Source organism: Echinococcus granulosus (genome assembly GCF_000524195.1).
Source record: "Echinococcus granulosus chromosome Unknown EG_S00035, whole genome shotgun sequence".
Classification (NCBI taxonomy): domain Eukaryota; kingdom Metazoa; phylum Platyhelminthes; class Cestoda; order Cyclophyllidea; family Taeniidae; genus Echinococcus; species Echinococcus granulosus.
This window is the reverse complement of record NW_020170415.1, coordinates 412,623-439,717: the sequence shown is the minus strand read 5'-3', so window position 1 is coordinate 439,717 and position 27,095 is coordinate 412,623. Positions and strand designations below refer to the sequence as shown.

Here is a 27,095-nt window from a genome sequence, read left to right as displayed (position 1 = left end):
TAAGAATGAAATGCTATTTTATAGCGGATGTTCTAGACTCATTGATTGTTTGTGGTGTTTTTTTGAAGTCTTTATGTTGCTGCGTCGGTTACCAAGGTGATTGCTCTGGACCTGTACATTGCAGACAGTAAATAACCTAAACGAAAATATGCGGTTGAAATTGTTGCAAAAATGTAGTCGATTGTATTGAATTCTGCCCACGCAACTCGAAAAGCTCTTACTGAATCTGGCGGTAGATCGTGAGATTTTAGCGGATAAGGTGATTTACTTAAGGTTAGTAGAAGGACGGTGTGGTTAGGTGTTGTTACTAGTTATTCAGTGAGAAATTTCGATCCTCTGACTAGTAAAGTCGTGTTGAGGCGCACTTGATGGTCACTAGATAGTAGACTTGAGTTTTATCTCATGGGACTGTGAGGGCGTAATTTCGTAGTGCTCGAGTTATCCCTGAAGGTGTTGTGAGACATGCTTCATTAATAGTCACGCAGATGTGGGTGAGAGATTAGTGTCATAGGAATTCGTGGAGGCCGATTCACGGGAAATCGGAAGGTCTTGTGTCCTCAATCAAAGCAAACATTGTTCTGGTATCGTGGCTTTGTAGTGCCGGAGTCACTCTTGAAATCATTACAAGACATACGTTTCTAGAAGTCTGCAAGAAAGGACTGAAAAAAGACATGTCACCGGCCTGCCTACTGAGTCGCAGGAGGCCGTAAAAACTCGCGTGTTAGCATAGAAAACAGCTTTCTGCTGAAGATTTCTAGTCTGGAGACGATGCAAGGCAAAAAGATGGAGTAGCACTACTACCACTGGATGGAAGGGCTGAAAGACTACCAACGCGAAGACAACATAAGCAGAGCTCCCCACACTGTCAGCATGGTAGCTGGATCACTTGAGGCTAAAAAGGCTTGCATAGCCGCGAGCATATATTTAAAGCAATTTTAATCTAGCTACATGTGAATTTGTGGACATTGTAGAGGTCAGACGAAGACACGGCCGGTAAGCGTTGTAGTCTACCCACAGCCTGCATTGCCTTCACACGTGCGCGACCTGCCAAGCCAGCAGCAGCAGCAGCAGGCCGCCGTGTCTGTCGCGCCGTCCGGTCGTGGATCCAGATCGGCTGGGCAAAAGCGTCCTCTCTCCTTCGTGGTGGTAGGGACGGCAGAGACAGCTGAAAGAGGTGGTGATAATCCACCTCGCGGTGCTGACGACGAAAACCTTCTTCTACTCCCTCCTGCCAGCGGCAGTCCTCCCCCTGTCTACAGTCCTCGCAGGTACCAGAACTTCGAAAATGATTTCTTGTTAAGGAGGGGTCTAGGATTTCAGTTTGGATCAGACTCGAGTGACGGCAGCCACACATCTTGACATATAAGCTTGAAGTAGCACTGCCAAAGTTCCGAAAAGGCTTTGAGGCTAATGACTTAGACGAAAGGACTAGAGCCTCATAGTAACTAGCGTGGAAACCAATCCAGAGGCGAATGAGGTGATTCGGGTTGGAATTGGGCGGCGAAAAGGATTGCAGAGTGGTAAAGAGACGGAGCTTTCAAATCTCTCTGTGAATATCAACACGGGAAACGGCTGTCTGTGGCGATGCACTTTCATCGCGGCACCTCTGAAAGCATATTTATTGCTAGTGCACAGAAAGGCTGGAAGATCGACAGCCTTTAATAGCATGAGCATTGCCTAGGGTTACAAGCGCCGATGTGAATTTGCAAGGGTTCATTAAAATTAAACCAACATCTTTTTGTTGAAGTGAAGACCTTTCACACATCCATACACTGCTTGCGTGCTTGAAGGTCCAAACCAACAGCGATCGCACCTTAGCACAGACCATACTTCAACCCATCTGCATCAAAAATCGGGATTATGAGTGGGATTTTCGCCTTTTCCTAGGACAAATTCAAGAAATAGGGGTTCAAAGTAGTTGATAAACTAAACCACACCTTGGTAGTGACCGTAAACAGCAGGGGATACACCGACGATAGAAGAAAAAGCGCAATCAGGTCAATGTCTCAACTGTTCTTTGACTTACCCAAGTCAAAATTTGCTTGGACTCCATAAGATTTAAACTGACAGTTTTTGTTTGTAATAACTCGGTACCACTATTCGACTTGAAATCAGAGCCCCAAATTGGCTGGACAACGGAACTAATGCTCGCAGTCCTTTCTAGGCCTAGTAACAATGTAGACCCGGCACAAATAACCTTCCGTTTTCACCTTTTTACTTGCAGAAACACTGATCGAACTAATGAATGATTTGCCGAGTCGTATTGTGCTCTTCAGGCAATTGTATCTGACGGCTGCTATCACTGCTTCTTTTTCTAGTAATTGTTTTGCTGTATAGAAAATGTTAAGTGATGCTATCAGCCCCTCGAGTTCTGCTTTTCTACTGGCTTAATGGGAATGATACCTGGGGGTTTCTAAATCCCGACGGGTTGCACCGCTATTTCCAAAAGGACAAACTCACATAGTAACTGCTGATTTAAGTACCCAAATCAAGTCACCACGTGAGAACGAGTTAGGTGCAGAACAACATATCTATTATATGATTTGGCTGATGTTGTAAACTTAAATGCTAGGAACGCATTTACCGGGACAGACTAAAAGATGCCTAGCCAATCAGCCAATTAAACTCCTGGGAATCCAAATAACTACGCCTTCATCTCAGCATCTGTCTTGAGACCTTCCTCATCTTCATCCACCTCCTCGAAGTCGCAGATAAGGGAAGAGTCGACACGCTTCCGTCCAATTTTCAGCAAACGTCTCAACGCAATTCCGAGGATGAGAACGACCGCAAAGAGGATAAAGAGAATTCCTCCTAGTAGCTTCATCTCCCAAACAATTTTCGGTTCGCCTCCTCTCGTAAATTCGACAACAGCTCCTCCAAAAAGTGCAGTATTGAGCAGTGGGAAGAGGTCGTAGGTGTAGAGTCTTCCCTGTTCTTCCCCACAGCCAAACTCGAAGGCGGGTCCGTAGGCCAGGAAGGTAGTATGCATGTCAGTAACGTCAGGGAGGTAGCCATGGACACCCCGAGGATGGGGAGGAATGTCACGGGCTGACAGGAGGTGATCCCAGGTGGCAGACGAGTGGTAACTCACCTGGAAGACGTAACCCGGCTCCGCAATCAAGACGATAGGCGGGAGTCGGGATGGGTGCCACGATGTCACCGGCATAGTCTGTGGAGTGTACACTTGGAAGTGGCTTTTCGCAGAGAGGCTTTCAGATAGCTGAAGTAATAGGAAGCAACTAACTAATGTATCAATATCGTCCTAACACAAGTTCACAACTGTAAGCATGATAAATCAACCTACATCTTTCTCAGCGCCTGGTTTGGGCCAGAGACCAACTGCACTGCCAAGGTTCACAACTTTGCCAATGACCTTCCTGTTAAACGTTAGAGAAATGAATAACACGTAGCCAAAAGAGATATAAGAACAATACGTTAGAACAGGGTGTAAGAAAAGGTAACAAACTGACACGTTTAGGAGTTCGTGCAAAAAATTACCATTTGAAGACGCGATCGAGCGTAAGAAAACCCCTGAAATCGGTCATTCCGTGATCGGAAACAACAGCGAAGTTCAGACTTGCATCTTGGAGAATTTGAAGAGATTGAATGACGTTGAAAATGGCCTCATCGACCTTTCGAATTGTCTCGCCATGCTTCAACTCCTCTGAGGAGGGTCCATGAGCGTGAGCCACGCGGTCAAGCTCACCAAAGTACACAACTACAGTATCAAGGGTAAAAATGAGGACACTAGAGTTCTGTTTCAACAAAAACCGATCAGCGTGAGCGACTCATAATGAAGGTCAGATGCTGAATCATAAATACCTCTGAACCTGAGATGTTACGAAGGTCATGAACTTCGAGTAATGAATGATAGACATGGTATAACCCTAGCTGTTTACGTTCGAGAAGTGGGAAAAAAGCGGTATAATCATCAGGCACCTGCAAGATCGTTGGTGCGGTTCGCAAGAGACTGCAGGGCGTCTCCCAGAGTCGTATTGAGAGAGATCTGCTCGCCTACCGGTTGGACGCAATCCATGCCACGTTCAAGCAGACTCGAGCAGAAGGGGAAGTGAAAGAGCTTCACACTTTTGCCCTGTGAATGAAGACATGCTGAAGACAATTGTATCGAGCCGAGGTCTCATTTTAGAAATCCGTTTCATAAAAAAACATACTTGTTTGGTAGCCCTGTTCCAAAGCAGCTCCGGATGCGTGTACTCAGCTTTAATCCCGTCATTAAAGACATCCAGATTTGTTGAATTATGTCCTGGAAGGAAAAAATAACATCCCATAATTTCTCCCAGATAAAAAAAAACGATGACAGAGTAAAGGGGAAAAGTACCAGCAAAAAGAGCATGCATATTGGTATGGCAATTGGCTGGAAAAGCCGGTTTTACACGAGGTATGTGACAGCCCTGTGCGCGCATTCGTCCAACCCCTCCAGTCTCATCAAAGTGGTTGAAGTAATCCCACCGTAACCCGTCCAGAAAGAGAATTAGGAGACGAGAATCTTGCGGTGTTTGTGTGTTATACGCGGAACTCGAAGCGTGCGCCACGAGGACAAAGAAGAGAAGAAAAAGCACACCCATACCGCCGTCGTAAGCTGCAAAGGGTACTACTGGAAGTACTGAACAATAAACATCGGTGAAAGACCACAAACGACTTCTAGGAATTATTTTTATTATCACAAAACTAAAGGTACAATTTGATCAGTTCATCACTAACAGCGGAAGGCGTAAAGATCCCCAAATCAGTGACCAGAGATGTAATATAAATAGGGTTAGTGTAGTCAATCAATGGCATGTATTTCTCTACCCTCTTGTCCCGATATCTTGCAACCTCAAGCCACGGATCATAACGTGGATCATTCAGCACAAGTTTGGGTTTTTGCGGTTTTTTACTTTCAAGAACCTTTGCCAGTTGTGAAGGAGGCCATTTCAACTCATCGGGTATGGAACGTTGGTCCAAGGGGTAAACACGGAGGAATTTGAAGGACTCAACCAGAACATAGACAGGTTTCCCCATACTATGAGCAATCATAGAGATTGAGCAGGAGCCAAGGGCGTTCAAAACACCACCACTTTCAACAACGGCCTCGGCCCCAAGGAGGACGGCGTCGATTTGAGGCATTAGATAAGCCACAGCAGTGTCGGGGACACTGGAACTGGAGACACCCCGCTTTCGTAGCTCTTGAACCATACGACAACCCGATGCGCTTGGCATACATTGCGTAACATAACAATGTAGAGTGCGGCGATTGGTTTCATTATTGACAATGTATGAAAGAGCCTCAATAACAGCTCGCGACTTCGCATGGGTCAAGATATGAAAATTGTTCCGAATGAGGAAACTGGTATTTCTAGCTATTATATCCCTGTATCCATTAATCTATAAATAGAAAAGACCGAGTTCCAACGGTTTAAGAAAAACTGAAACTGGTAAGCACTTGGAATCACCAAAATCTGAAAGCGACATGAATTGGTAAGAAGCCGAAAGCTAAAAGGTCGAAGACTACCTTGTCCAAGAAGAGGTAAGCGCGATCTAGAAGAACCTTCTTGACTTCACCAAAGTCGCCGGAATTGTCCAGAACTGCGAGCGTAATGAAACGCTGAAATATATCACAAGCAGATTTAACTGAACAGTTGGTTCTGTCGGTTTGACGCATTTGCCTTACAGCATCGTTAACCATATCATCGAGACCTTGTACAGTACGGATACTGCTACTTTTCATAAGCATGATGAGGATCTCGATTGCAACGATAGCCTCTGACTTGTTTTGCTCACTATTACAGCGTTCCACAAATATCTTCCCAATATCCAGTGTCGGCTCGTAATCAAGCCCATCGGTGGGCAAAGCAAAGGGTCCCTCAACCATATCGCCAACAGCCATCAGTTGCGAGCGAACACTAATCCGCGCTTTTCAATGGACACACACCGTGTCCAGAAGCAGCACTGATGTAACTAAATACGAGGAAATTAATTTAAAGACAATCAAAATATAGTAATTTATAAAACTTTAAATGTTCTAACCGATATCATTTGTAACGGTCCCAGGTTACTGTTATGGTAGTGTGGGTGACAGATCGACGTCACACCTAATTTTTAATAGCCTCTGCCACACAGTAAAGACGCATAAAAAATAGGCAGAAAAGGCCATAAAAAGTTTTTGTAAAATAAAAGTAAGAGAATTTCAGCCGGCACGCATGCAACGCATTTTGCTGAATAACTTATGTGTTTTTGGCAAGTGGGAATATAATGCGGTTAGTATAAACTGGTAAAAAAGTTATTTCTGCTTTGAAATTTACAAGTTTAATTATTAGGTCACCACTAGTTGCTTCACAAAAGCCCGTTTTTTCAGCTTTAGTTTTCCTGTATGTTGTTTTAGAGGGACTCACTTAGTTAGTATATCCAAAGCCTAAATACCATTCCATAAGGATGTAGTACGTTTAAATTAATGAAACAAAATTGGATTTACTGATATGGCTTGGCTAGTGGGCTATTAGTTGGGTGAGATAAATATAATCCGATGGTGACTGGACTACTGTAAATGTGTTCTAATGAACACGGGCCCCTCTTGATTGGGCACGTACAGGACCCGCCGCTGTCAAGTTTTTAGGCCATGCGTCTCCTTTTCTACAGTCAGAGGTGCGTTCATACCATAGAGCTAGGCCTTTTATAATTGTAATGCATTCACGTGAATACTGGAAGAGGTCACATGTGGTCAAAAATATTTCATGTTAGACGCGGACCATGCTAGGCTATATTAAACTCTTAATATCAACTTAGTTTTGGTTGCCTTTTTACCTCTTGACTACCTGAAAAAAGTTACATTTGAATGTTATTCCAGTTAGTTTGGCTATGGGCGACCCTTGTCTGCGCTTTTAACATGACGACCAAGATTGCCAAGGTGAGCAACCTGGCTCTCCACGTTTTCCGCACGCACTCTCTGCGCGTTGCTAATGGAGGTGCAGTGTTCCCTACTGTTGCTGCTGCTGCTTCCACCTGTGACGACCCGGAGGCGTTGAAACACCTTCTCGCCAATGTTGCCGCTCTTACCCTCCACGACGTCGGTCTCGACTCACCCTTCTCTCTGCCTCCACCAAACCAGCTCAATGCACCCGTGGCGTACATGCACATAACCGAGAACGAGGTCTTTTCTATGGGCATGTTTATACTCCGTCCCGGCTCTCGTATTCCCCTTCATGGCCATCCAGGCATGTTTGGAGTAATCCGAGTGATGCAGGGCTCTATGCGCTGCCGCTCCTTCACGCCTCTCTCTCACGATGAGTCTCCTACCGGTGCGTCATCACCACCGTCGGGATCGTCGAAGGACTGCGGCGGCACCGCAGTGATGTGGCGTCTTGCCGCCACGTCCGACCTCACGGTGGCCGAACCGCACGCGGACAGGCTGCTTGGAGCTTCCGACCGACTACCCTGTCTTCTCACCCCGTGTACAGGCAACTTGCATGAGCTAACGGCAGTGGAGGGAACTGTTGTCTTCATTGACATCCTCTCGCCTCCTTATGACCACGACTTAGGCACTCGGGAGTGCCTCTTCTATCGCGAGATCGATTTACCCACCTCCAGTGAAGTGTGTATCGTTCGGATTTCTCTTTTATACAATGCCAGTCTGAAAGTAGGCTTACTTTAAACGCCCAGGTCTAGAAGAATGTTGCCATGGCATAGTTCCAAACCTCCAGTATAGATGCCGGACAGGCCTGCGAAACCTTAAAATCACAGCAAAAGGAATTCTACTGAACAAATTTTGGGTTTAGTTTTCAGCTCTCTATAGCCCATTCATGCCCTCACTGCCAATTAACCTGCGAGAATTCATTGGCTATATTTGTTGAAGGCTAAGTGATATTTTCCAGCGAGTGCGTTTCTCATGATAATCGGTTTTCATGGGAAATTTGAGTTTTAAACACAGCAAATCCCACTGCACTTCACTGCTGCGATTTCTGGTTTCTCAGTTTAGTCTCGTTCCGACGCTGCTCAGACGGCTTATCATTGCGTGAGAAGCTGTCATTTTTTCAACTCGTACGAATTTTAAGTCTAGTTTTTGTATAGACATCGCAAATTTGTTCAACTGGCCTAGCTTTGACGGTGTTCATAATGCCGTATTAACTGTCCGATCGTTGTGGGTCTCCGTCGATTAATCTCTCTTCTGTAGATGCATTCGGCTACCTGGCGTGGCATCCAGGCATCGACTTTGGGAGTGAGTTAACTCATCAGTACCGACAATGTAACCTTTAAGTCTTAGTAAGCCGCTCCACCCTAGAAGTATACGTGTTGTAGGTGTACGGAGGGATAAACCCTCATAGCAATAGCTTGTGTATTAAATTGTAGACTGTAGAGGTTCTTATTAATTAAATCTGTGGATAAAGCGGGTAGTATTCTGTTGCAGTTAGCATCGCAGACGCAGGGATCGTCTCGAGTCTATCTAACCGAGATCAACCAGCCCGGGGATTACTGGTGCGAACTTCTTCCATATCACGGGCCACCGATCTCCTAAATGAGTATGCGTGCATGCCATCAGTGATTTTTGCATATAATCTTCCCAACCTTTCCTCCCTCCTAAAATCCGTTCAATTCCTGCCTTTTTTCTACACAAGTTAAAAGTGTATAATTATGTATTTTGAAATAAATTTTACTGACACGTACTGATAATTTTTACACAGGAGATCGGAAACTGTGGGGCAGTCTTTCCTACCGCGTCTGCTCTGACTTCTGCTGAAGTTATAAATACTAAAACTCGGTGCGTGTTCTTTCCACAGCGGAAACGTGTCCAAGAGAGCTAAGCTATTTTCGGCAGGCACCTGGGATGCCGCGGCGCCGCTAGTCACGTGACGGAGTCGGGACGCGGTGCCGATTCCTCGATGCGAGACGTCTAATCTACGTGACACAAACTCTGTTACTTACCCGATTGTTTGGCGTATTTGAGCGATATCCTTGGCTCTAGTTTCCGTCATGGGGCTAAGATTTTGTGTTCAGGGTCAAATTATCTGTAACTAGGATTATAAATCCCCTAAATTCACTTTGAAGTCGCAGCAGCATGTGCTGCCTATGTACTTAAGGTGTAAGTACTGCCTGCAGGTCTATTATGCTCCTGACTCCTTGAAGTCTTGACATCCAAGAACACTTAATGCGTCATTACTAAAACAACCACCGTCACTGCTATTGAAGAGCGAAAGAAAGATTTTTTTAAAGAAGGCAGGGGATGGGAACGGTGCCTCACTTCAGTTAGGCTGCTCTTAGATCAAACTACCACATTAAGTGACTCATAAGAACTGACAAATGTGCAACCATTCGCTTGCTATTCTAGGATCTAAGAAAGGCAGCTGACGCCAAACACGGTATGTGGGTGCCTCAAAAGTAGGGAATATTTGGGCACTGTTTGTTAGGCAGGACTCACGGTTTGTTTATCAGATCATGTGTACTTTGAGGTGACCAGGATAGGACAATGACGTAGTTACTAAGACGTATGCACACACCCAAATTACTTTAACTTCCCATCTTTTCCCCAAAGACAGCATTGGAGGACCTAATCCCATCAGCTCGGAGGCTGAGAAGGACCGCGTAGTTGAAAGCGGAATTGCAATAACTATTACTTTACTTGCTCCAGATTCTCATATTTGATGTTGACACTACCACTTTACGACCGTTATTTTGAATTATTATGAAAAGGATCACTTACTAATTTGGTTTACTGATTCAATCCGCCTTACCGTCAACTTACGCGTAGTTTGAGATATATTCGAGTCCAATAAGATTCAATTTTAGCTCTGGTATTCTATGCGGCCGAAATTTTTAGATTAAGGTATACAGTGGACAATAAGCATGCGGTCGTACGGTCGGGATGAGCAGCGTTTTCCATCGCGTCGAGAGCAGTGCCAAATCCACCGCAGCATGCCCTCTTGTAAATGTCAGAATCCAGGTCTGACTTGAATGCTCCCCATAACTGCTCACATCAAGCGGACAATCAGCCCACCACAGTGTAAATCTGACAGTAAGTATTCAAAGCCCTGATAGTGCCGTCCACAAGCTCGGACCTTCCGCGACATACTAACAAACGTACTTGCAAGCACTGAAGACCACGAGTTACCCGCACGCCATTCAAGCATGTGACTTTGAGCAAAGACTTCTGTGCACATTAGCAAATGTCAGTCCTTGGGTGATTGACAGCCTCGCCTCCAGAAACTATCAACAGCTTCAATGCTAATTGGAGAAAAGTCGGCAGGGTAAGAATCCACAGCGCTTTTCCCTGTTGAATGGCATCACTCGCCTAGGTGTCAAATTATACTGCAACCTTTGAAAGCTAGGCCCTTGTTTATTGTCCCCTCACGCTACCTTGACCCCAGCTGATTGCCCTTTGATAGGCCAAAACACGACAGGAGGTAACTACCATCCGCCTTTAAAAGAACAAAAAAGGCGCCCAAATCATCGCTCCATTCAAACTGTAGGCGACATACAAATTCCCTCACAAGAGGACATTTACAACGCCTTCCCAGGACATCAAGACTGCACACAATTGTGAACACTGGGACTCATAAAGGTACACAATCATCCTCTGATGTAGCCAGCCAGTCAGCGCACACGGAACAAACCTCAAAGCCAAAGCTTCGGTGAAACAATTCCCGCACAAACCAGGCAAGCCAAAACTTTACAGGTAGAAGACGAGAATAGGGCACACTCATTTATTTCAGAACTGAAATGCGAGTAAAAATTTCTCAGAACATTCAGATACATTACCAAAGCCAATACATTGCAGACCAATCTAGGTTCATTCGCTTTTTTCCTCTTCAAATGCAACAATAATTGTTCGTATGTACAGATTTGCGGTCTACGTAGCCTTTACGCCCCTTTTTACACTAAGGAATTGCCGCCTTGCCTCTTAAGACTGCCTGTAAGACTGCCAATGGGTTTGAGGAGATACTAGCGGGCGTTACTAAGGGATCACCGACACCAACACCATCACCACTGCCACCGTCACCGCCTTCCAATCCCCCAGTGGTTAAATCATCCTCGCAACTACTAATACCCAAGCTAGCCGTCGGCGAAAGACCGGGAATATTAACCACTGGCGAGCTATTTGCACCTAAATTTGCTTCCAGCTCCTCTTGACACGGTTCACACTTAGCAGGCGCTGCTGGGATGCTTGACGGTGGCAGCAGCAGCGACAGCGTGGCTGGCTCCCCCTTCGCTTCCCCCGCTTTCACCTCCTCCTCCTCCTCCTCCTCCTCTTCCCGCTTCACATTGGTAATCTCGCTTAGCACTGGACACGACGACGACGACGGAAGTCGATCAGATGCGTCGCGAGAAGAGGAAAAATTCAATGTGTCTATGGCATTTTTTGTTTCTATTATATGGGGCTCGGATTTTATCAGTACAGAGAGCTGCGAAGTAGAAGGCGCAGGACTCACGGAACTGCATGCTGTCGCCCGCTCTTCCCCTTGTTGCTGCTCCATCTTCGCCTCCTTTAACACGTCGTGAGAAGCAGAGCTCCCTGCAACCGGTGCTGCAGTCTCCACCTAGCCAAAAAAAGGAACAAATGAGAGAATGTCAAGAGCGTGCACTCTATCTCCCAAAAGGGTCTCAAGAGGCTCACCGGAAACTGCTTTCCTGCATCCTCCAAGCATATCGGATGGTACGCCCTGCCATTTTCGATGACGGCACCCTGCAACATCCATTCGCCCTCTTCACGGTCGAATACCTTGTCAAACTTATAGCCACACACCGCGCATTCCTATTAAAGGAGATAGGATTACAGACAAGTTTGCAGTCCCAAGCTGCTATCACATAAGCAAAAGATAGACCGAAAGGAACGAAATATGATAAAGATTGAAAAATAAACTACATACGTTAAGCTTTTCATCCGCGAAGGATGGACACCTCACTTCCTCCCTCTCGGTGGTGTTTGCTGGCGCGGTGAACCGTGGCGCTCCCTCGTTGATCATTTCACTGAGCAGCCAACAATGCGAGTCTTGATAAAAGGCTCTGCTACGGTGTTCCTGGTGTTCAGCCGAATTCTTCATATAGTGGTAGTCCAGATGGCTAACAAAGTCCGACGAGGTCTCACTCTCAAACCGCACCCCACATTGAACACACTGAAAACCGCTGTACAGGATGTCAATTTCCGGAGTGAAGGGTTGGCGGAACTTTTCCCAATTGTACTCCTTCAGGCTGGGCAGAGAGTCCGGTTTGGCTACAATACCGGCTGCTATGAGTTTCTGCAGCAGTTCCTGAACATTAATTTGTGAGGTAGCGGCAGTGTTGGCGGAAGAGGAGACACCTTCCTTAGGAGCTCCAGGATTCCTCTCTTGGACACGTTTCTCCTCCGGCGCTGTTGGCCTCTGAGTAATTTGTGGCTGACGATTACGCGCAGTACTCTGTTGATCGCCACGAGTGGGATCTGAGCGACCTTCAGACTGACGTTCCAATTCCACTAGAGGATTCCGAGGAGCTAGATGAAGGCTCCCGGGAGAGCCGAACAGACCTCGATAGGCCCAGTCGAGAATTTTCGGGGGGATTGCGGGAAGAACATTGACATCTTGTGGGAACTCACAGGCGTACATAACCGATACAGTCTGGTGATCTATATTAATGGTCGCATAGTGAGAATTGAAAGGAATTGTATGAGGTCGACCGTCGATAACAAGTTCGTGACCGGGACCGCCCAGGTAAGCTATTCGTTCACGTCCTGCCGCCCTTATCCTGGTATAGCCCGTGCCAGGAATCACAAAACGTTGATGATCGATGATGAAAGCAAGGCTGTCGCACCGGAAACGCACAGCATGAAGTTGGTCCTCCACCTCAATGAGCGGTTGAACTCGATCCAGTAGCAGAGGATACTGCCTACCATCGACGGTTATCTGCCGCGCGGTTTTCGGATTCGGCACTCGTGACAACATACGAGGATCAATACCGATATTTATCATATCGGAAAGCCCATCGATTTCCACGCTCCATATGGGTCCTCGGATAGGAGGAACGCTGTGAGGTCGGTTAAACACTGTTGGGGGTGGTGGAGGAAGTGAATGCTCCGGACTTGGACGATGCGGAGCCATTTGGGGTCCAACTCGATGGAAGTGAGAAGGAGGTCCATGCATAGGTGGACGTGGATGCATTGATGGTGGGTTTCTATGCGGCAGGCACTCAGAAGAGGCGACACGAGGTAGGTGCACAGAGTCCACGGTGGTAGAATGAGCCATTGGATGTGGGCTTGAGGGTGGTAGACGAGGACCACCACGAGGCATGGACGACTGTGAGGCCCCGCCTACTCGCATATCGATGTCCTGGTACTTGCCGTGTTCAGGAAGTTTGGGCGAGGATGGTCGATCACGCGGAACTGAACGCATGTCTTGGTCTTCCAAACTAAACAGCGTTCTGGGTTTCTTAGATGCTTGCCTTTCCGCTTCCTCTTCCACCTTTCCATGTTTGCGAGCAATCGACTCCATCTTTCGATTACCATCGCGATCGATGAGAAAGCTACTCTCGGTGCATTCATGTTGAGGAGATTTTCGTTTTTTGTTGCGTCGAGGATCACGAGCTTCTGCTATCACGGCCTCCGTAACGGGAATCGTCAACTGGCTGGTAGCAACGGGAAGCGGTTTGTTACTAATTTTCGCCGGTGAGATTTTTGGCACGGAAGGAATCCGATTTGATGCTTGAGTCTCATCTTTAGGAATGAGAGGCCAAGCCGGATCGTGTTCACGAACTTGAATGTCGAGGCTTCGCATCTTTGAAAAAGGAAATATATCCTTCCAAGTGGTTCGAAGATTGAAAAGCCGTTTCCTCGTGGCTTCGTCACGGATCTAAGACGGTGGATAAACCGAAGAGAGAGCTACCATCTGAAAAGAATGCACGAATAGCGGTACGATTGGGTCGGTGAATAACTTGCGATAAGGAACATCGACATTCTTCACAATCGAGTCTATCACGTACAATCCGAGCAATTTGTAATTTGCGGGTATCTAGAAGAAATGGTTAAAGAAGCGGTTGAAACCAGACAAATAAAGAGGCAAATTGAATAACATATTTGAGTGGTTAAGTAGGCACCTTGAACGACTTACCTACTACGACGAGAAAGCATGAATATGAAAACAACAACGTAGTAAAGGTGAACGCCATTTAGTGTAAAGTATGTGCGATAGCAACCATTAGTGGTTGCATAAACGTGTAGAATAGGAGGCCAACTCCAGGAACAAAAGTTACTCAAAAACCAATACCACATTACTGCACGAAAAAAACTGAGGTGGCGCGAAGCAGCAGCAACTGCAAAAGCATAGTGCTATGTGAACGAACCTCATACACATGACGAACAGTAGCCTCGGCCACACTTTGCGGGAATCCTGGAATATGGACGTGGTCCCTGGCCAAGAATGTCAGCTTATTTATTTTCGTTTTATCATTTTCCCTCAAACCACTCAAACCTTGACGGAACTGTCTCAGAACCTCCTGCGCTTCAGAGAGCATAGGTACAAATGACTTCGCGAGTGGCGGCTTATCCTGGCGGAGTAATCAAACAACTTCAAATGGAATATGTTACTTTTGCAAATGTGGTGAAAAAAGAGTAAACCTCCCTAAAAATCAATGGCTAGTTATTATTTAGTTTTGTTGCATACTGTTGTAGGGATCTGCCGACACGATCCCTGAAGTGATGTCCTGATTCCCGAATTTAAAATACGTTTTGACAGTGCAGAAGGATGTATATTAGCAGAAAAAGCCATTTAAACTATAGTAGCTGTAATTTTAGTAGCATTAGAGTTCACTTTGTTAGAGGAACTGTCAATTAACACTTAGTCACTCGTGGCTTCCTTCTTCAGTAATTGTCGGCTGTGATACACTTTAGTCAGTCTTCTTCGTCAACCATTACAACGTTGCTATGCTTTTAAAACCAGCAGGTAGTCAAAAATAATAGTAACTAAGTTGTAATGGTAGCTAAAGGGTATTTAATTGAAGCGGCAGTGCTGCATCCAGTCGATTTCATTGAAACCGGATTCTCATTCCATGTGCAGATTTTATTGAAAGAGAAAGGAGTCATTAGCTTGGTAACACCTAATGGTACCGGATGCCTAGCGAAAAATGCACTTAATTCACAAATCACTATCTTTAAGTACATGTGCCTAGAAGCAGTTATTCAGTTAAAGGCATTATAAAGTAGCGCTGTGGAGCTAATATGCCAAGTCCTATCGTTGTCGTCTTACGCTTGTTTTAAGGCTGCTTAGTCATTCTATCAGGTTTGATAAGACTTTTAGGGTACAAAAAGGCTGTCAATTGCTTTCCCATTAGGTATACCTTTAGAAAAGTGCTGAAGGTAGCTCCATAGTAGACTACTCAAATTGATCATATATAATTGCGCGTACTTGTGGAAACTGTAAAGTGCCAAAAGAGAATATTTGAACACGAGATTGAGGCTATTGTCAAAAGTGGATGTGGACCAAATAACTACCCCTTTATGAGTTTCTACACTATTAGATTTTCACGGTTGATGTCCTCCTACCGTGACGTTAAGATGTGGAAATCAGCTGTAGAAATAAGGATGATCGTCGTTCTTTCACCAATGTAGAGTTCCCCCACTTCCCTGAAGTTAGAATAAACCATATTAGTCTAGAGAGGAACAGAGGGGTATGGACATGACTCTCTGACAACACTGTCAAGGAAGAGACGGAATTAAGGGAGCTGAAGATCTTAAATAGTTAAGTATACAAACGGAGAATACCGTTTCATTACACTTGCATAGCAATATAAAGTGATCCCAACGACAAGTTGTGATACACCTTTATTTCCTAATTATTATTTATACGCACACGAACAGTTTCATTACTGTCCAGAAGACCAGTCATCAAAATTTTCACAGAAATTCGATTTATTATTTTTGGCACATAAACAACTAAAAATTTTGATCATTCTCGTTTCCTGCAATTTGCTTGTAAACCTAAATCATTGTTTTTACCAAATGGTGAAGCAAAGTTCTGAAAACCCTAGTTCTGGTGACATTAGTCAAATTTGTGATAGTGATTCCTGATGTACAGGAAAATCCTCTGATGATTTTGGCTGTAACGACAAAAAGTATCCGAAACAAATGCAGATAAAGAGCTGCAATGCTTTGAAGGGGTGGGTTGCTGTCACACTTACAAAATAATTTATTTACTAAAACAGGCTTTAAACGCCGGACTGACTATATCCAACGTCTCGTTGGCACTAAATTCAATGAGAATTATACCGATTTGTGTTATATGATGTTAATAATTAATACTATGTAGAACCTTTCCTCAAGCCTTTTCTGAAGTCATAGTGCTGTGACAGAAAATATATTACTGACACAGATATGTAGGTGCTACTAGCATGACCCGTAAGCCATGCCACCAAGTGGAAGCATAATTCGCAGCAGTAAAGCAACTGTCAAAACATTGTGGTCACACACTATTAGTCCACATGTTGTGTGTCATCTTCAATTGCGAAAACAAGAATAATATCGCATCATAGCATCTATGTAATATTATTTTGTTTTTTAACTCCCAATTTCGGTAATGGGGCAATTAGAGGCTCCGGCACAGTGCCTTCACTGGGCAGCTTGGGCTTTGGGCCTTGCCAGTAGCTCCTAAGTTATTTCAAGGTCAACAACACATACTCTGCCGAGCATTTTGTCCACTTTTGTCTTCGAGGGACTCTGGGAGCTGCACAGCTGTATTGTAATAAGATGGTTGGTATTGGCGAGTCGCCACTTTTGGCTTGGTCTTTGTATTGCTCCGGGTGGGCTGGCCTCTGAGTTATGCCAGTAGCCCAAATACCTCCTCTGTGCTGAATATATATATATTCTACCCGAGTATCATGCCTTCTTTCATTTTCAGCGAAGTCCAGGTGTACCACAGCTATATAAGTTCAAAGTCGTGGTTTCTTCATTTTATTTGCTTGTGCAATTTTGTGATTAAAAAGTCTTCGTACCCACCTTTGCATATGAAATTCAGCTATGTTTAAGATGTCTGCAGCTAATATGCCGAAGCATAAAAGGTACTTAAGGGAAAAACTAGTGGCCAAATCAACGCGTCTGCAAATTTCGGTCCTCTTATCATTAAGATGGGTTGTTTAGCAGGAGCTCTTCTTTGCTTGGGAAAAGGCTAAGCACCACGTCCAAATTTAGGAATTTTAAACTATCAACAGCGGACTTTTCTGTCGACAGATTTGTCCTATTCAGTTCTATTTATCTGCGCATCCATTGTTTGATTGTGGTTTTGACAAAAATTTGTGAATTTGTAGTTTGTGACTGCTGTACGAATGGACGAAAAAGCAGTCATGGAGATGCCTTATATCCTATATACACCCAGAAGCAAAAAAATTCAAGCCACTCAGGCATCAGGCTAAAGTGAGCCAACAGACCCAAATGGTCACACTGACCCAGTATTTACCAATCAGCGCCAAGTGCCGGCGTAGGTGCCACGCTCAAATAAGTGGTGGCTTTACCCTGAAAGTATGCATCTCGACTCGAGAGACGACATTAGGAACCACAATCAGTAAACCGGATTAAGTTATAAGGCGTTGCTTTCCTAGAATCAGGCTATATTGGGCTTTATTTTGCTTGATTAAGCTTTCAAAGGCGTTTTGCTATTTTGCTATTTATGATATTCTGAAAGGATTTCACACTCTCACATATCTTCTGGTATTTAAAGCACTGTAAGCTGGTAATATCTATTATATTTCAAGGTGCGCTGTTGTATTGTTCACGCTACAGAAGCCTTTGCACGGACACGGACCTCTCTCAAAAAGCTTGGTAGCCTATTTGTGTAGTATTAGTGCATATTTGTCTTCAGTACTTAAGGATTCTGCGCCACGCAACTATACGTATTGTGCTAGATATTATGTGGATAACGGGACTCATTCTCTGTGGACCGTTTCGGTATGTTTCCTTATGTTTACCTATCTATAGGTTCATCCTCTTATATGAACACGGTGATATTGCAATAATAGCTCTGTTGGGCACCTTGTTTATTAGGTCTGTTTCGTCCGCCAAAGTAGGTACAAAATCTCTACTTATTTGGCTTTTAGTCCAGGGGGGTTTTCTTCTTTATTCTCGGTGTGGTATCTATAGTCTTTTTTGACCATGATGTGAAGGATTCAGTTTCTGATCATCGTATCCTTTTTTTCCTGCTCATCCTCTTCTCTTTATGTTTTGGGGCTCATTATTTGCCCTCCTTAACTTTCTTTGCATAGCTGAGGGCGTGCACAAAAGCCTTTTGATCCATAGGATTTACGAACTCTTTATCCACCTAGGACTCTCCGATCACAAGGTAAGATTTCAAAAACAGATATTCTCAATGTTTTTTCCCCACCCGTAACTGCTCTTAGAGATCTGCATAACTATCGAAAGCTTCTTCCCTTCTCTTGTCTCCTTCTAAGACGGGTGCTGTTCTCCTTTTGATCTCGGCTTGCACCGAAGCGGGTTTCAATTCTGCAGCACGTGGTCTCGCGGCTTCAATAGGTGGGGCGAAGCGACTCCACACACTCTCCACCTGCACTTCCGTTGGTGTCATCCTCGTGCTTATTTTCTCGGCAGCCCTCCTGGGGACTGTCTTCATCCATAGTGAGCCACCTCAGGTGTGTATGGAGGTGGTGAGAAAAAGGTCTGTTAAATGCGTCACAGGCTATCTTGTTTACACCCCATTTCGCCTTTATTTCTAGTTGGACATACCGGTCAGTGAGTTCAGCTACTTCTATGGCTTCTCGACAACAGCACTTGTGGTGCTCGTATTCGTAGCAGACTTCTACTTCTCCGAGTTTATGGTCAAAAAGGTGGGACCTCACTCTCCACAGAAGGTTTCCTATCCCTGTCTGGTGCTGGCTGCGTTCTTCATCAGGTAGGTAACAATCTGTGTACCTTACTCCGTTCTCTCTTGATATTACTATCCTTTCGACCGTTTCATTAACATCTAGACTACTTTGCAAATAGGAAACTTATCAGAAATTGTCTTTCTGGATTTCTTGAGTTGTTAAAAGAGTGAAGTTAAGTATGAAACAAAGTAAGCATTCATCATACTTTTCTGCTTCCACTACGGAAAGCCCATTCCTGAATGCTCTATCACTTATGACGATTGTTGCCTTAACTCCCTTAAATATTATGATTTTGAATCGACGAGTGTGTTTCATCATCTCAAAAGCTAGGAGTTCAGTACTCATTCCTTGAGCTCTCCTGTTTCTCTCACAGTGGAAGACCGTTCTTTGCGGTGGCTTCCTTATAACCCTTTGCAGTCATTCTCGTGGTTGAGGAACCTTTTTATGATCCACTGAAAATAACGGGCTTACTGGGCTTAAAAGAGTGCTCTGGCTTACTAGATTTTAACACCATCTTAGTTGGAACCCCTTTTCTAAAGTCTCATTATTTACGATTATCCTTTCATTAATTTCCCTGGCTACCGTGGTGGTCAGTAAGCCCGTCTTTATATCCTATCAAAATTAATTTGTTGGACGGATTGAAGAGTGCTTTTTGCAGAAAAAAATGGGTAAGCGGTGGTTGAATCCTCTTGTTGTCACCATAGAAAATAGTTCTTGCAAGCTTCACCATCCACTATGATCGTGCTTTTCTTTAGCTTCTTTAAGTTGAAGCTGAGTAGTTTAAGGAGCGCTTTGACGCAGCACTGAAGCAGGAAGCTGGGTGAAAGTTAGTAAACTGCACTTATTTCACCACGCCTTTTAACCCCTGGAAAGGCCGCTTGAAAATCTCGTCCCCTATCCGCCGCAAGTGTTAAGATCCGCCACATTCCCCCATCTTTCCTTTCGTCTCTCAGCGCTTGCATCAACGGTTCGGTAACTTCGGCCGTGGGTGGGCATGTAGACACTATCATGCCCGAGTCTCCTTCGGCCAGGCCCGTCCACCATCTCTCCACTGGTGCAATCATCAGCTTGATGGCCTTTCTCTACGGTGGGTTTCTTGATCCCCTTGCAAATATCCTTTTTTCTAGTTTTGCGTCACTAATAAGCCCATAAATGCTAATGGCTGGGATCGACTGAACATTGACGAACTAGCGTTCTGTGGTGAACTACTTGCCATAACATCTTGTCCGGTAGTTTTCCATGCCAACGTGCAGAAATGCATGCTCTGCTTATATTAGTTGGAAATCATTCCAAAATTCCTTTTCTGTTGCCGCTGTTTGTGTCTTTAAGGGGACAGTCTACGTTTGAAAGAAAGTATGATTTTTCAACAATCCAGTAGATACACCTCTTGTGCTTTTAAATCTGAAGGCCTTTTACACTGCTTTTATGTTTGTATATTCGTATTGACAACTTTGAAGGTGAGATGGTGCGTATTACGTGATTAATTCCTTCTAGCAAGCCGGCTGCAATTGCGGTTTATACAGAATTCGGCTATCCTGGGATGACATTCCACTACAAAAGGCGCACCGTTCTGCTATCACCTATCTTGCATACGCTGAAAGCATATGTACTGTCGCCTGAGTAGGCTGAAAGTCCCAAAGCAAATATGCTGGCTTAGCAGATGCAGAGCACTACTGTAGTTTGCCTACGTCTGGGGTCATAGTGCAAGAAACCGAGGGTAAATTCTGATGATAAAACGAGGTTAGTACTTGATAAGATGGCATCATGGCTACATTTGGGTGTTGGAACAGGGTGTATTCTGAAACACGGTCGTCTTAATTTGAGCGAATGTTCGAGCACAGGCGTGAGTGCCTAAACCTTTGATCTTGATACTTGATTTGGGATTATAAAGGAGATAGTTCACAATGATAAGAAATTTGACGCGCAATTGACACTTCGTGATCGAGTGGAAATAGCAGGTGTTGTTAGAATTTATCCACTTTGTAGACGCAATAACTGCATTACGTGAGTTTTCATAGTTTAAAACCCATATAATCCCCATCTGGAAAAAGTACAGTCGAAATTTATGAGACCAGTACCTCCAACACCAAACTTCAGCCATATGATCTTGAACAGCTAGTTGTTCAAGAGAATTTTTAACCCTTGTTTTCATTTGACAGCTAAACTTTGGGTGGAATCAGTGGAGTGTTTTCAAGGCTTATGCATTTTAGACGAAAAGGGCTTGAAGTAAGCCGTTTTTCCGCAAACCGGCACACTCAAACACTCGACCTCGAAAACTTAAGGTTACAATTTACTGTACTGGTGACCTCAACCGAGTCTTAGATCCTAAATTCCATTTAAAATGAAGGCATGAGGTGATACAAATCCTTGTGAATTCTTAAAGTATACATTTATACATTCAGTAAGTTTCTGCGATTTCGAACTCGCAGCCATTCATTGTTGTAGACGCAGAACGGCCTGATATTGAAAGGAGTTCGAATTTATGGAACCCGAGTTTTAATAGGCCTAGAGTCTAATTGAGCCTACCTTCTATCACAGCCTCCACTCTGTTGAACCGAACAAGCTTGGAGAACGGAGGCGGCCGGTTCTACAACAGTCGACGCTTCGTGGGTTTCTCACCCGCTGGTCTGCCGCTCTACATGCCCCAAGTGACGCCTTCCAGTGCTGTCGGCGGTGGCGAGGGACTGAGCCTCACCTACCACGCAGTTGCTATATTAAGACAGGTCACCGCCGATCGTGCCTCATTCCGCATATTTGTCTTCCTCTGCCTCAATTTGGTGAGCTTCCTCCATCAGTCTCTTCCACTATGTGCGTCTATACTGAAACTGGCTCTGCTCTATTTCCACAGAAGAATGCCTGGGATTTTACTGGGCGTTACGTAGACTTACATCTTAATTTTGTGCCCCATATCAACGAACTATTTCTTTCTCTCTCACCAAGTGTTGATATGATGTGAAGGTGGATTTGATTTTACTTCTGTTGCCGCATATCATTTGTAAACTGCCAACTGTACGTGAAATTCCTCCCGAGGTAACCCTTAGTAATCACTGAAGACGTTGTAAGACACACCGGCCCGTGAGTAACCGTATGAGTTTTCATGTGTGGAAGACCAGTGGTGAAGAATGTTTGGAACTGAATCATAGGAGACTGAAAGGCACCCACGAAATTTCAGTGACCAAAACTCGTTGCACGGCATATGATTTTCAGGGTAGCTTTATCGTAAGCACGTGAATGGTTACAGAAATGTTGACATCGGTAACATGAGTAGAATCCCACGCCACCGTGGTGGAGGTCAAATCGTAGCATTGTCTGCCTACCGTCGTTGTGGAGGCTGAATCTGAAGGGAATACTGAGAAACATGCATTCACTTATACAATTAAGGCATCGTCATACTGTAGCACTGCTGATGGAATTGGAGTGTGATTAAAGGGAGAATGCTAGGGATCGGATGGATGTAACACAAGATTTTAATAGTTTTTCTTCCAATGCAATCATCTCTGTCGTGCTTCGGTACATCTCCGCTGGCATTCGTAATACAAGCCTCCAAGATTTGTTTGGATTAATCTACAAGGTGGATTCATGGCGTGCATATGGATCAAAGTAACACCGTACTATTCTATGTTGGTTAAGTGTTGACTTTTTGGAGCACTATCAACTGATTTACTGGTCTACAATTCGCGTACACTATGAAGATGCTCAGATTCTACCTCTCCCATTGAACTGATTGTCGTATTTTGACAAGGGTTCCTCAACGAAGGCCTCAACATTTCAAAACAATCCCATCTGTCCCACTGAACCTTTCATTTGACAACATCTATTATTGTTCAGAAGTTGAGTTTAAGCGTTTTTCTGTAGGGTGTCCTTTGTTTGGGATATTTGCTTTTCAAATGGCCGCATCAGGTGAACCTAGAGTCTTCAAGAACCTTTGTATAGCATGGACGTACAGATTTGTGTGGGTATGGAACTACTACGCACAATTTTAGGTAATGACTGAAAAGTACATGAATTTTTTGATCGGTGAATCAACAGGTACGGTTTTGGCAGTCCCAAGGTATATTGACCAGGACTTTGGTAACTCATCTTGCACGTGCGTCTAACAAAACGACCACAATCTTCATCCTCACCTTCTCTTCCTGTCTTCACCTAGTCTTTCACCTTCATTGAGCTCTTCTACGGTGTGTGGACCAATAGTCTTGGCCTCATTTCGGATGGCTTCCACATGCTTTTCGATTGTGCTGCCCTGGTAATGGGCCTCTACGCCTCTGTGGTGGGCCGCTGGAAACCCACCCGTATCTACTCCTATGGGTGCGTTTCATTCTTTCTCTGTTGAACTGTCTCACAGTCTTGAAGGAAGCTCCGATAGCGGATGCATCCAAACTATTCCACGTACGCGTCCTACTCAGTTTGTAATTGGGAGTTTCATGCTAAAATCTGGTCTTATTTTCACCTAACTATAAGTCACTTTTTATCCCATTTGTCTTTGACTGATGCGCTGGCAAGACTTAATGTCCATCGGACTACTATGTGGCAAGCATTTGACCAAACACGAGCAGGTGTGAGCTCTACCACATGAAGACTAATTGTAATCCCTTAGTTGTCCAGTTTATGGCAAAATCTGCTCTTAATTTCAAGTAGGCTCCTAGTATGTCTTTTGTTTTAAAAACACGATTGGCCATTTTTGTGGATGCGATTCCGGATGCTCTTTCCCTTTTTCTCTTCCGGCCTGCTTAAAAGTCCTGACTAGAGTCGTGGTGGGAGTTATGCTAATATGTAAGGTGTTTCACCTTAAAATAATTTTAATTACACACGTTTGAGAAATATTCATCCATGAGTATCTAAAGTGTAGATAAAGTGCCCCCATTGATGCGGTTGTTGCTTAGCTCGCCCTTCATCCCTCTCTTCCATGGAGCTGCTTCAGGCTTGAATAGAATGATAACCATTACTTGTCAGGAGATGACATCAATTGAACAACAATTGCCCAAAATTACTAATGACTTCCTGTGGAAGCATTTGCATGGACTGTGCTGGCTTTTGACGATTACAAAGGCTTATGAAACACAGAAGCCGTAGTTGGATTTTGGCCACCGAATTCCCTTGCATTGAGCTGGTCCTTTTAGTTTGCTTTCTTGATTAATCATGATTTGCGTACCATTGGACCTCATGCCCGCCACTGTTGCGCAGGCTTAGGATCTTGGACGCTCCGTAATTACTAGTTTGCCTTCTTTTTACAACTATCTTTTTCACCATCATTTCATCCGGTAATGGTTTCGGTCAATGTTTTAACGTCCTTAGAAGTATTCAAAGCGGTAACCGACAAATCTACTTCGAAGTTCATACATACTAAATTTTTTGTGCGACAACTTTGAAAGCGCGTCGACTACAAACACAGTTTTTGACACGACTCATTTGGTTTCAAATGCGGTCTTAGAGCCCTACACCTTCCTGAAATCTTTTAGAGTGTGGGAGAAGTGTGTTTCCTTTTTATATCCCGTGGAGTAGTGCTAATTGAGTCTGTAGACGGTACTTGTCGGTTGAAGATAGGTGTTTCATGATCGGACCGCCTTGTGAACCACAGAGTAACTGTGGGCTTTAAACTCTCTCGGTGTAGGTACCATCGAGCCGAAATTCTGTCCGGTTTCATCAACTCCCTCGCTCTAATGGTTGTCTCTGTCTCCATCTTTCTCAACGCACTTAAGCGGGTTCACCAACCTCCAGACATCAATACTGATCGGCTTATGGTAAGCGCTGTCCGGATATGCCATCAATCCTGTATTGCCTTTAGATTTTGTTTTCTAAAAGCTTTCTCTGTAAGGTTTTGGGACCTCTCACAGGCTGATATTATTGTCTCAGATATCCATTGGTAACTCTTTGTAGAATTAAAGAAACATCGGAAGGCTTAAAATCACGGATAGCATGATCAGAAGCCCTCAAAAACTGGGTAGAGGGTGTAACGCTATAGAATACTCCGTAATCTGGATGCTACTTGAACACATGAGAGTAGGCATTAGATGAGGATCAAATTACGACAAAAGATTCCACTATTTAATGGATTTTAAGGTAGTTTGACCTAAAGCGCTTTCAGATTTACTCAGTCCCTCTTGACTCACCAGCGGGATTAACACGCTAGAGCACTCCTTATCTCTCCCCTCCCCCTCCAGGCGGTATCAATTGGTGGTCTGCTAGTGAACCTAGTGGGCATATTCGCCCTGGGACACACGCACTCCCACGGCAGTGGTGGTGGCGGCGGTCATGGTCACTCCCACAGTGGAGGGTGTCACGACCATTCGCATGGCAGCCACGGTCACTCGCATGGGCCGGGTGGCGAAAAGAGCGCAGTGGAGGCTAAGGTGATAGTGCTTCCTTGCTCCAACGGCCTTTCCGATGCCCACGACGCCCTCGCGGTTGACCACGAGGACGCCTCGGGGGACAGCAATCTCAGGGGTGAGTAAGATTACTCTCTTTCTTCTCACGTCAAAATGACAACCTCTGGCATCTGTCATCTTCCACCGCTAACAGTAAAGTTCACATGATAAACTTGGGAGAAAGTCTAATGACAGAGATAGAATCCCAGGGTCTTCCAGCTGAACCGGGCTGCCACTAATTGTAAAATACATCGGCATCTGTTACAAACTGAGCCGCCGATTTTACGGCTTGGATTTTCCATGACCGAGCTCCTGGGTCCTACCGGGGCCTCCAACTAGGTAAGTGATAGGTAAGGACTTCGGAGCGAATGTCTATTGACTGACGCAATGAATGTGCGAGGGAGGTGCGGTCTGTGTGCATGGGCCTAGTGACTCTGGAGCAGAGACTGCCGGAAAATGACCCTGGCTTGGAGTTGCGTCCCTGTGGTCGCAGTCAAGCGTATTTAATAGCAGAGCTAGGATATACCTCTGGTGGAAATGGAGCTGTCAGGCGGGGCTGAGCGAGAGCACGACTCGCTAGAAATATGGAGGCCTAGCCATCAATTGGAACCTCTAGAACATCGAACAGAAACGTATTTCTGGGATTGCGGGCATCTCCAAACTACATGCTGATTTCCTCTCCATCTGTAGGCGTTTATTTGCACGTGCTGGCGGATACTCTAGGCAGTGTGGGTGTGATAACCAGCTCCTTCTTCGTCACCAATTATGGTTGGAACATTGCCGACCCCATCTGCTCCCTCTTCATCTCTGGCGCCATCACGTACTCAGCATTGCCGTTGGTCAAGGACACTCTTCTGGTGTTGGGTCTTCGAGCGCCTCCCAAACATCACCCTGCCTATCCCAAACATATCCTGCGGAAGGTCAGTCCATGCCTCTCGACTAGCCTCCCATCCTCAGTCTCTCCATCCATTCTTACACAGTTTGCGAGATTTACGAGGCTGCTAGACCTCCGAGTTATTTCAGTGTGATGAATAAGAAATAGGTGTTGAACTTCTGGTTTTCCTTCTTAACTGAAAAATGCTACTTGGGGCCTTCACGAAAGCCTTATTTCAAGCCGTTTTTCGAATTTGATTTTAATTTCTTGAAAGCAAAAGTTTTAACTTTTGGAACAGGGTTACTCTTGCTCCTTTTTGTGAAGGGGGAGGGGAGAAGGAAAAAACGAACCGAAAAGAAACGGACATGAAAGAAAAACCTTGGTGATGTGTTTTCACTCCACAAATCAGATGGTCCCCTCCGAGGAATCGACGCACAAGAACTACGGCAAAAAGTTTTTAACACGTCTATCACTTATTTTATTCTTTTTTCGGAAGGTTCTCCAAGTGGATAAGGTGCTAGAGGTGGTGAACCCTTGCATCTGGCAAAACACGGAGAATACTATTTGCTGCTCAATGCGTCTGCGTATAGCGTCCGAGGCTACCGAGCAACTGGTTTTGGCCCAAGTGAAGGAGGTGCTGAAACTGGACCAGATAAGTCACCTGACTATTCAGTTGGAGAAGGACGACTTTTACCAGCACATGGAGGCCCTAGATCTCCACCCAGACACCATTACACGTCATACGCGCTCCAGTCTTGCGGAATATCCCAACAATCACCAACACCACCACCACTTTCACCCCCAAGATCCTGTCGTTGTTACTACACATAGCGGTGACAGCGGTGGTGGTGGCGGTTGGACTACCGTCAAGTTTTGAGATCTTTGCCTCTCCCTCTGCAGATTGATTTTATGTCTCTCCCCCATGGCTCCCTTTTGTAGCCTCCTTCCGATAACTTTCAATGCAGTTGATTAAAGTCAAGCGTGAATGTCTGCTTGGATTTCGCTTGCTGAAGCTGTCTCTTATTGACTTTTGTCAC

At 44.9% G+C, this 27,095-nt stretch overlaps 5 protein-coding genes across 5 annotated transcripts; 2 read left to right on the top strand and 3 right to left on the bottom strand. All coding sequences in view use genetic code 11, as the record gives it.

Moving 5' to 3' along the window:
* Window positions 1-940: 940 nt before the first annotated feature.
* EGR_05076 (Ectonucleotide pyrophosphatase/phosphodiesterase family member) lies at window positions 941-4,586 on the bottom strand (the record flags this gene model as incomplete). Its single annotated transcript, XM_024494325.1, has 7 exons — window positions 941-1,277; window positions 2,646-3,220; window positions 3,305-3,377; window positions 3,499-3,718; window positions 3,940-4,093; window positions 4,173-4,264; window positions 4,340-4,586. 7 exons carry the CDS (start codon window positions 4,584-4,586, stop codon window positions 941-943), a joined length of 1,698 nt encoding a protein of 565 aa, XP_024351274.1.
* Window positions 4,587-4,689: 103 nt separating this feature from the next.
* EGR_05075 (Translation initiation factor eIF-2B subunit alpha) lies at window positions 4,690-5,887 on the bottom strand (the record flags this gene model as incomplete). The annotated part of the gene is made up of 2 exons (XM_024494324.1): window positions 4,690-5,385; window positions 5,513-5,887. The coding sequence occupies 2 exons, from the start codon at window positions 5,885-5,887 to the stop codon at window positions 4,690-4,692; spliced, it is 1,071 nt and encodes a 356-aa protein (XP_024351273.1).
* Window positions 5,888-6,616: 729 nt separating this feature from the next.
* Window positions 6,617-8,509, top strand: EGR_05074 (2-aminoethanethiol dioxygenase; the record flags this gene model as incomplete). The annotated part of the gene is made up of 3 exons (XM_024494323.1): window positions 6,617-6,646; window positions 6,845-7,588; window positions 8,402-8,509. 3 exons carry the CDS (start codon window positions 6,617-6,619, stop codon window positions 8,507-8,509), a joined length of 882 nt encoding a protein of 293 aa, XP_024351272.1.
* A 2,356-nt stretch (window positions 8,510-10,865) lies between these two features.
* EGR_05073 (Pre-mRNA cleavage complex 2 protein Pcf11) lies at window positions 10,866-14,469 on the bottom strand (the record flags this gene model as incomplete). Its single annotated transcript, XM_024494322.1, has 4 exons — window positions 10,866-11,525; window positions 11,603-11,740; window positions 11,856-13,808; window positions 14,299-14,469. 4 exons carry the CDS (start codon window positions 14,467-14,469, stop codon window positions 10,866-10,868), a joined length of 2,922 nt encoding a protein of 973 aa, XP_024351271.1.
* Window positions 14,470-18,158: 3,689 nt separating this feature from the next.
* Window positions 18,159-26,935, top strand: EGR_05072 (Zinc transporter 5; the record flags this gene model as incomplete). The annotated part of the gene is made up of 10 exons (XM_024494321.1): window positions 18,159-18,281; window positions 18,391-18,588; window positions 18,673-18,848; window positions 19,776-19,909; window positions 21,361-21,599; window positions 22,970-23,127; window positions 24,431-24,560; window positions 24,981-25,263; window positions 25,875-26,104; window positions 26,555-26,935. 10 exons carry the CDS (start codon window positions 18,159-18,161, stop codon window positions 26,933-26,935), a joined length of 2,052 nt encoding a protein of 683 aa, XP_024351270.1.
* Between the last annotated feature and the right edge of the window lie 160 nt (window positions 26,936-27,095).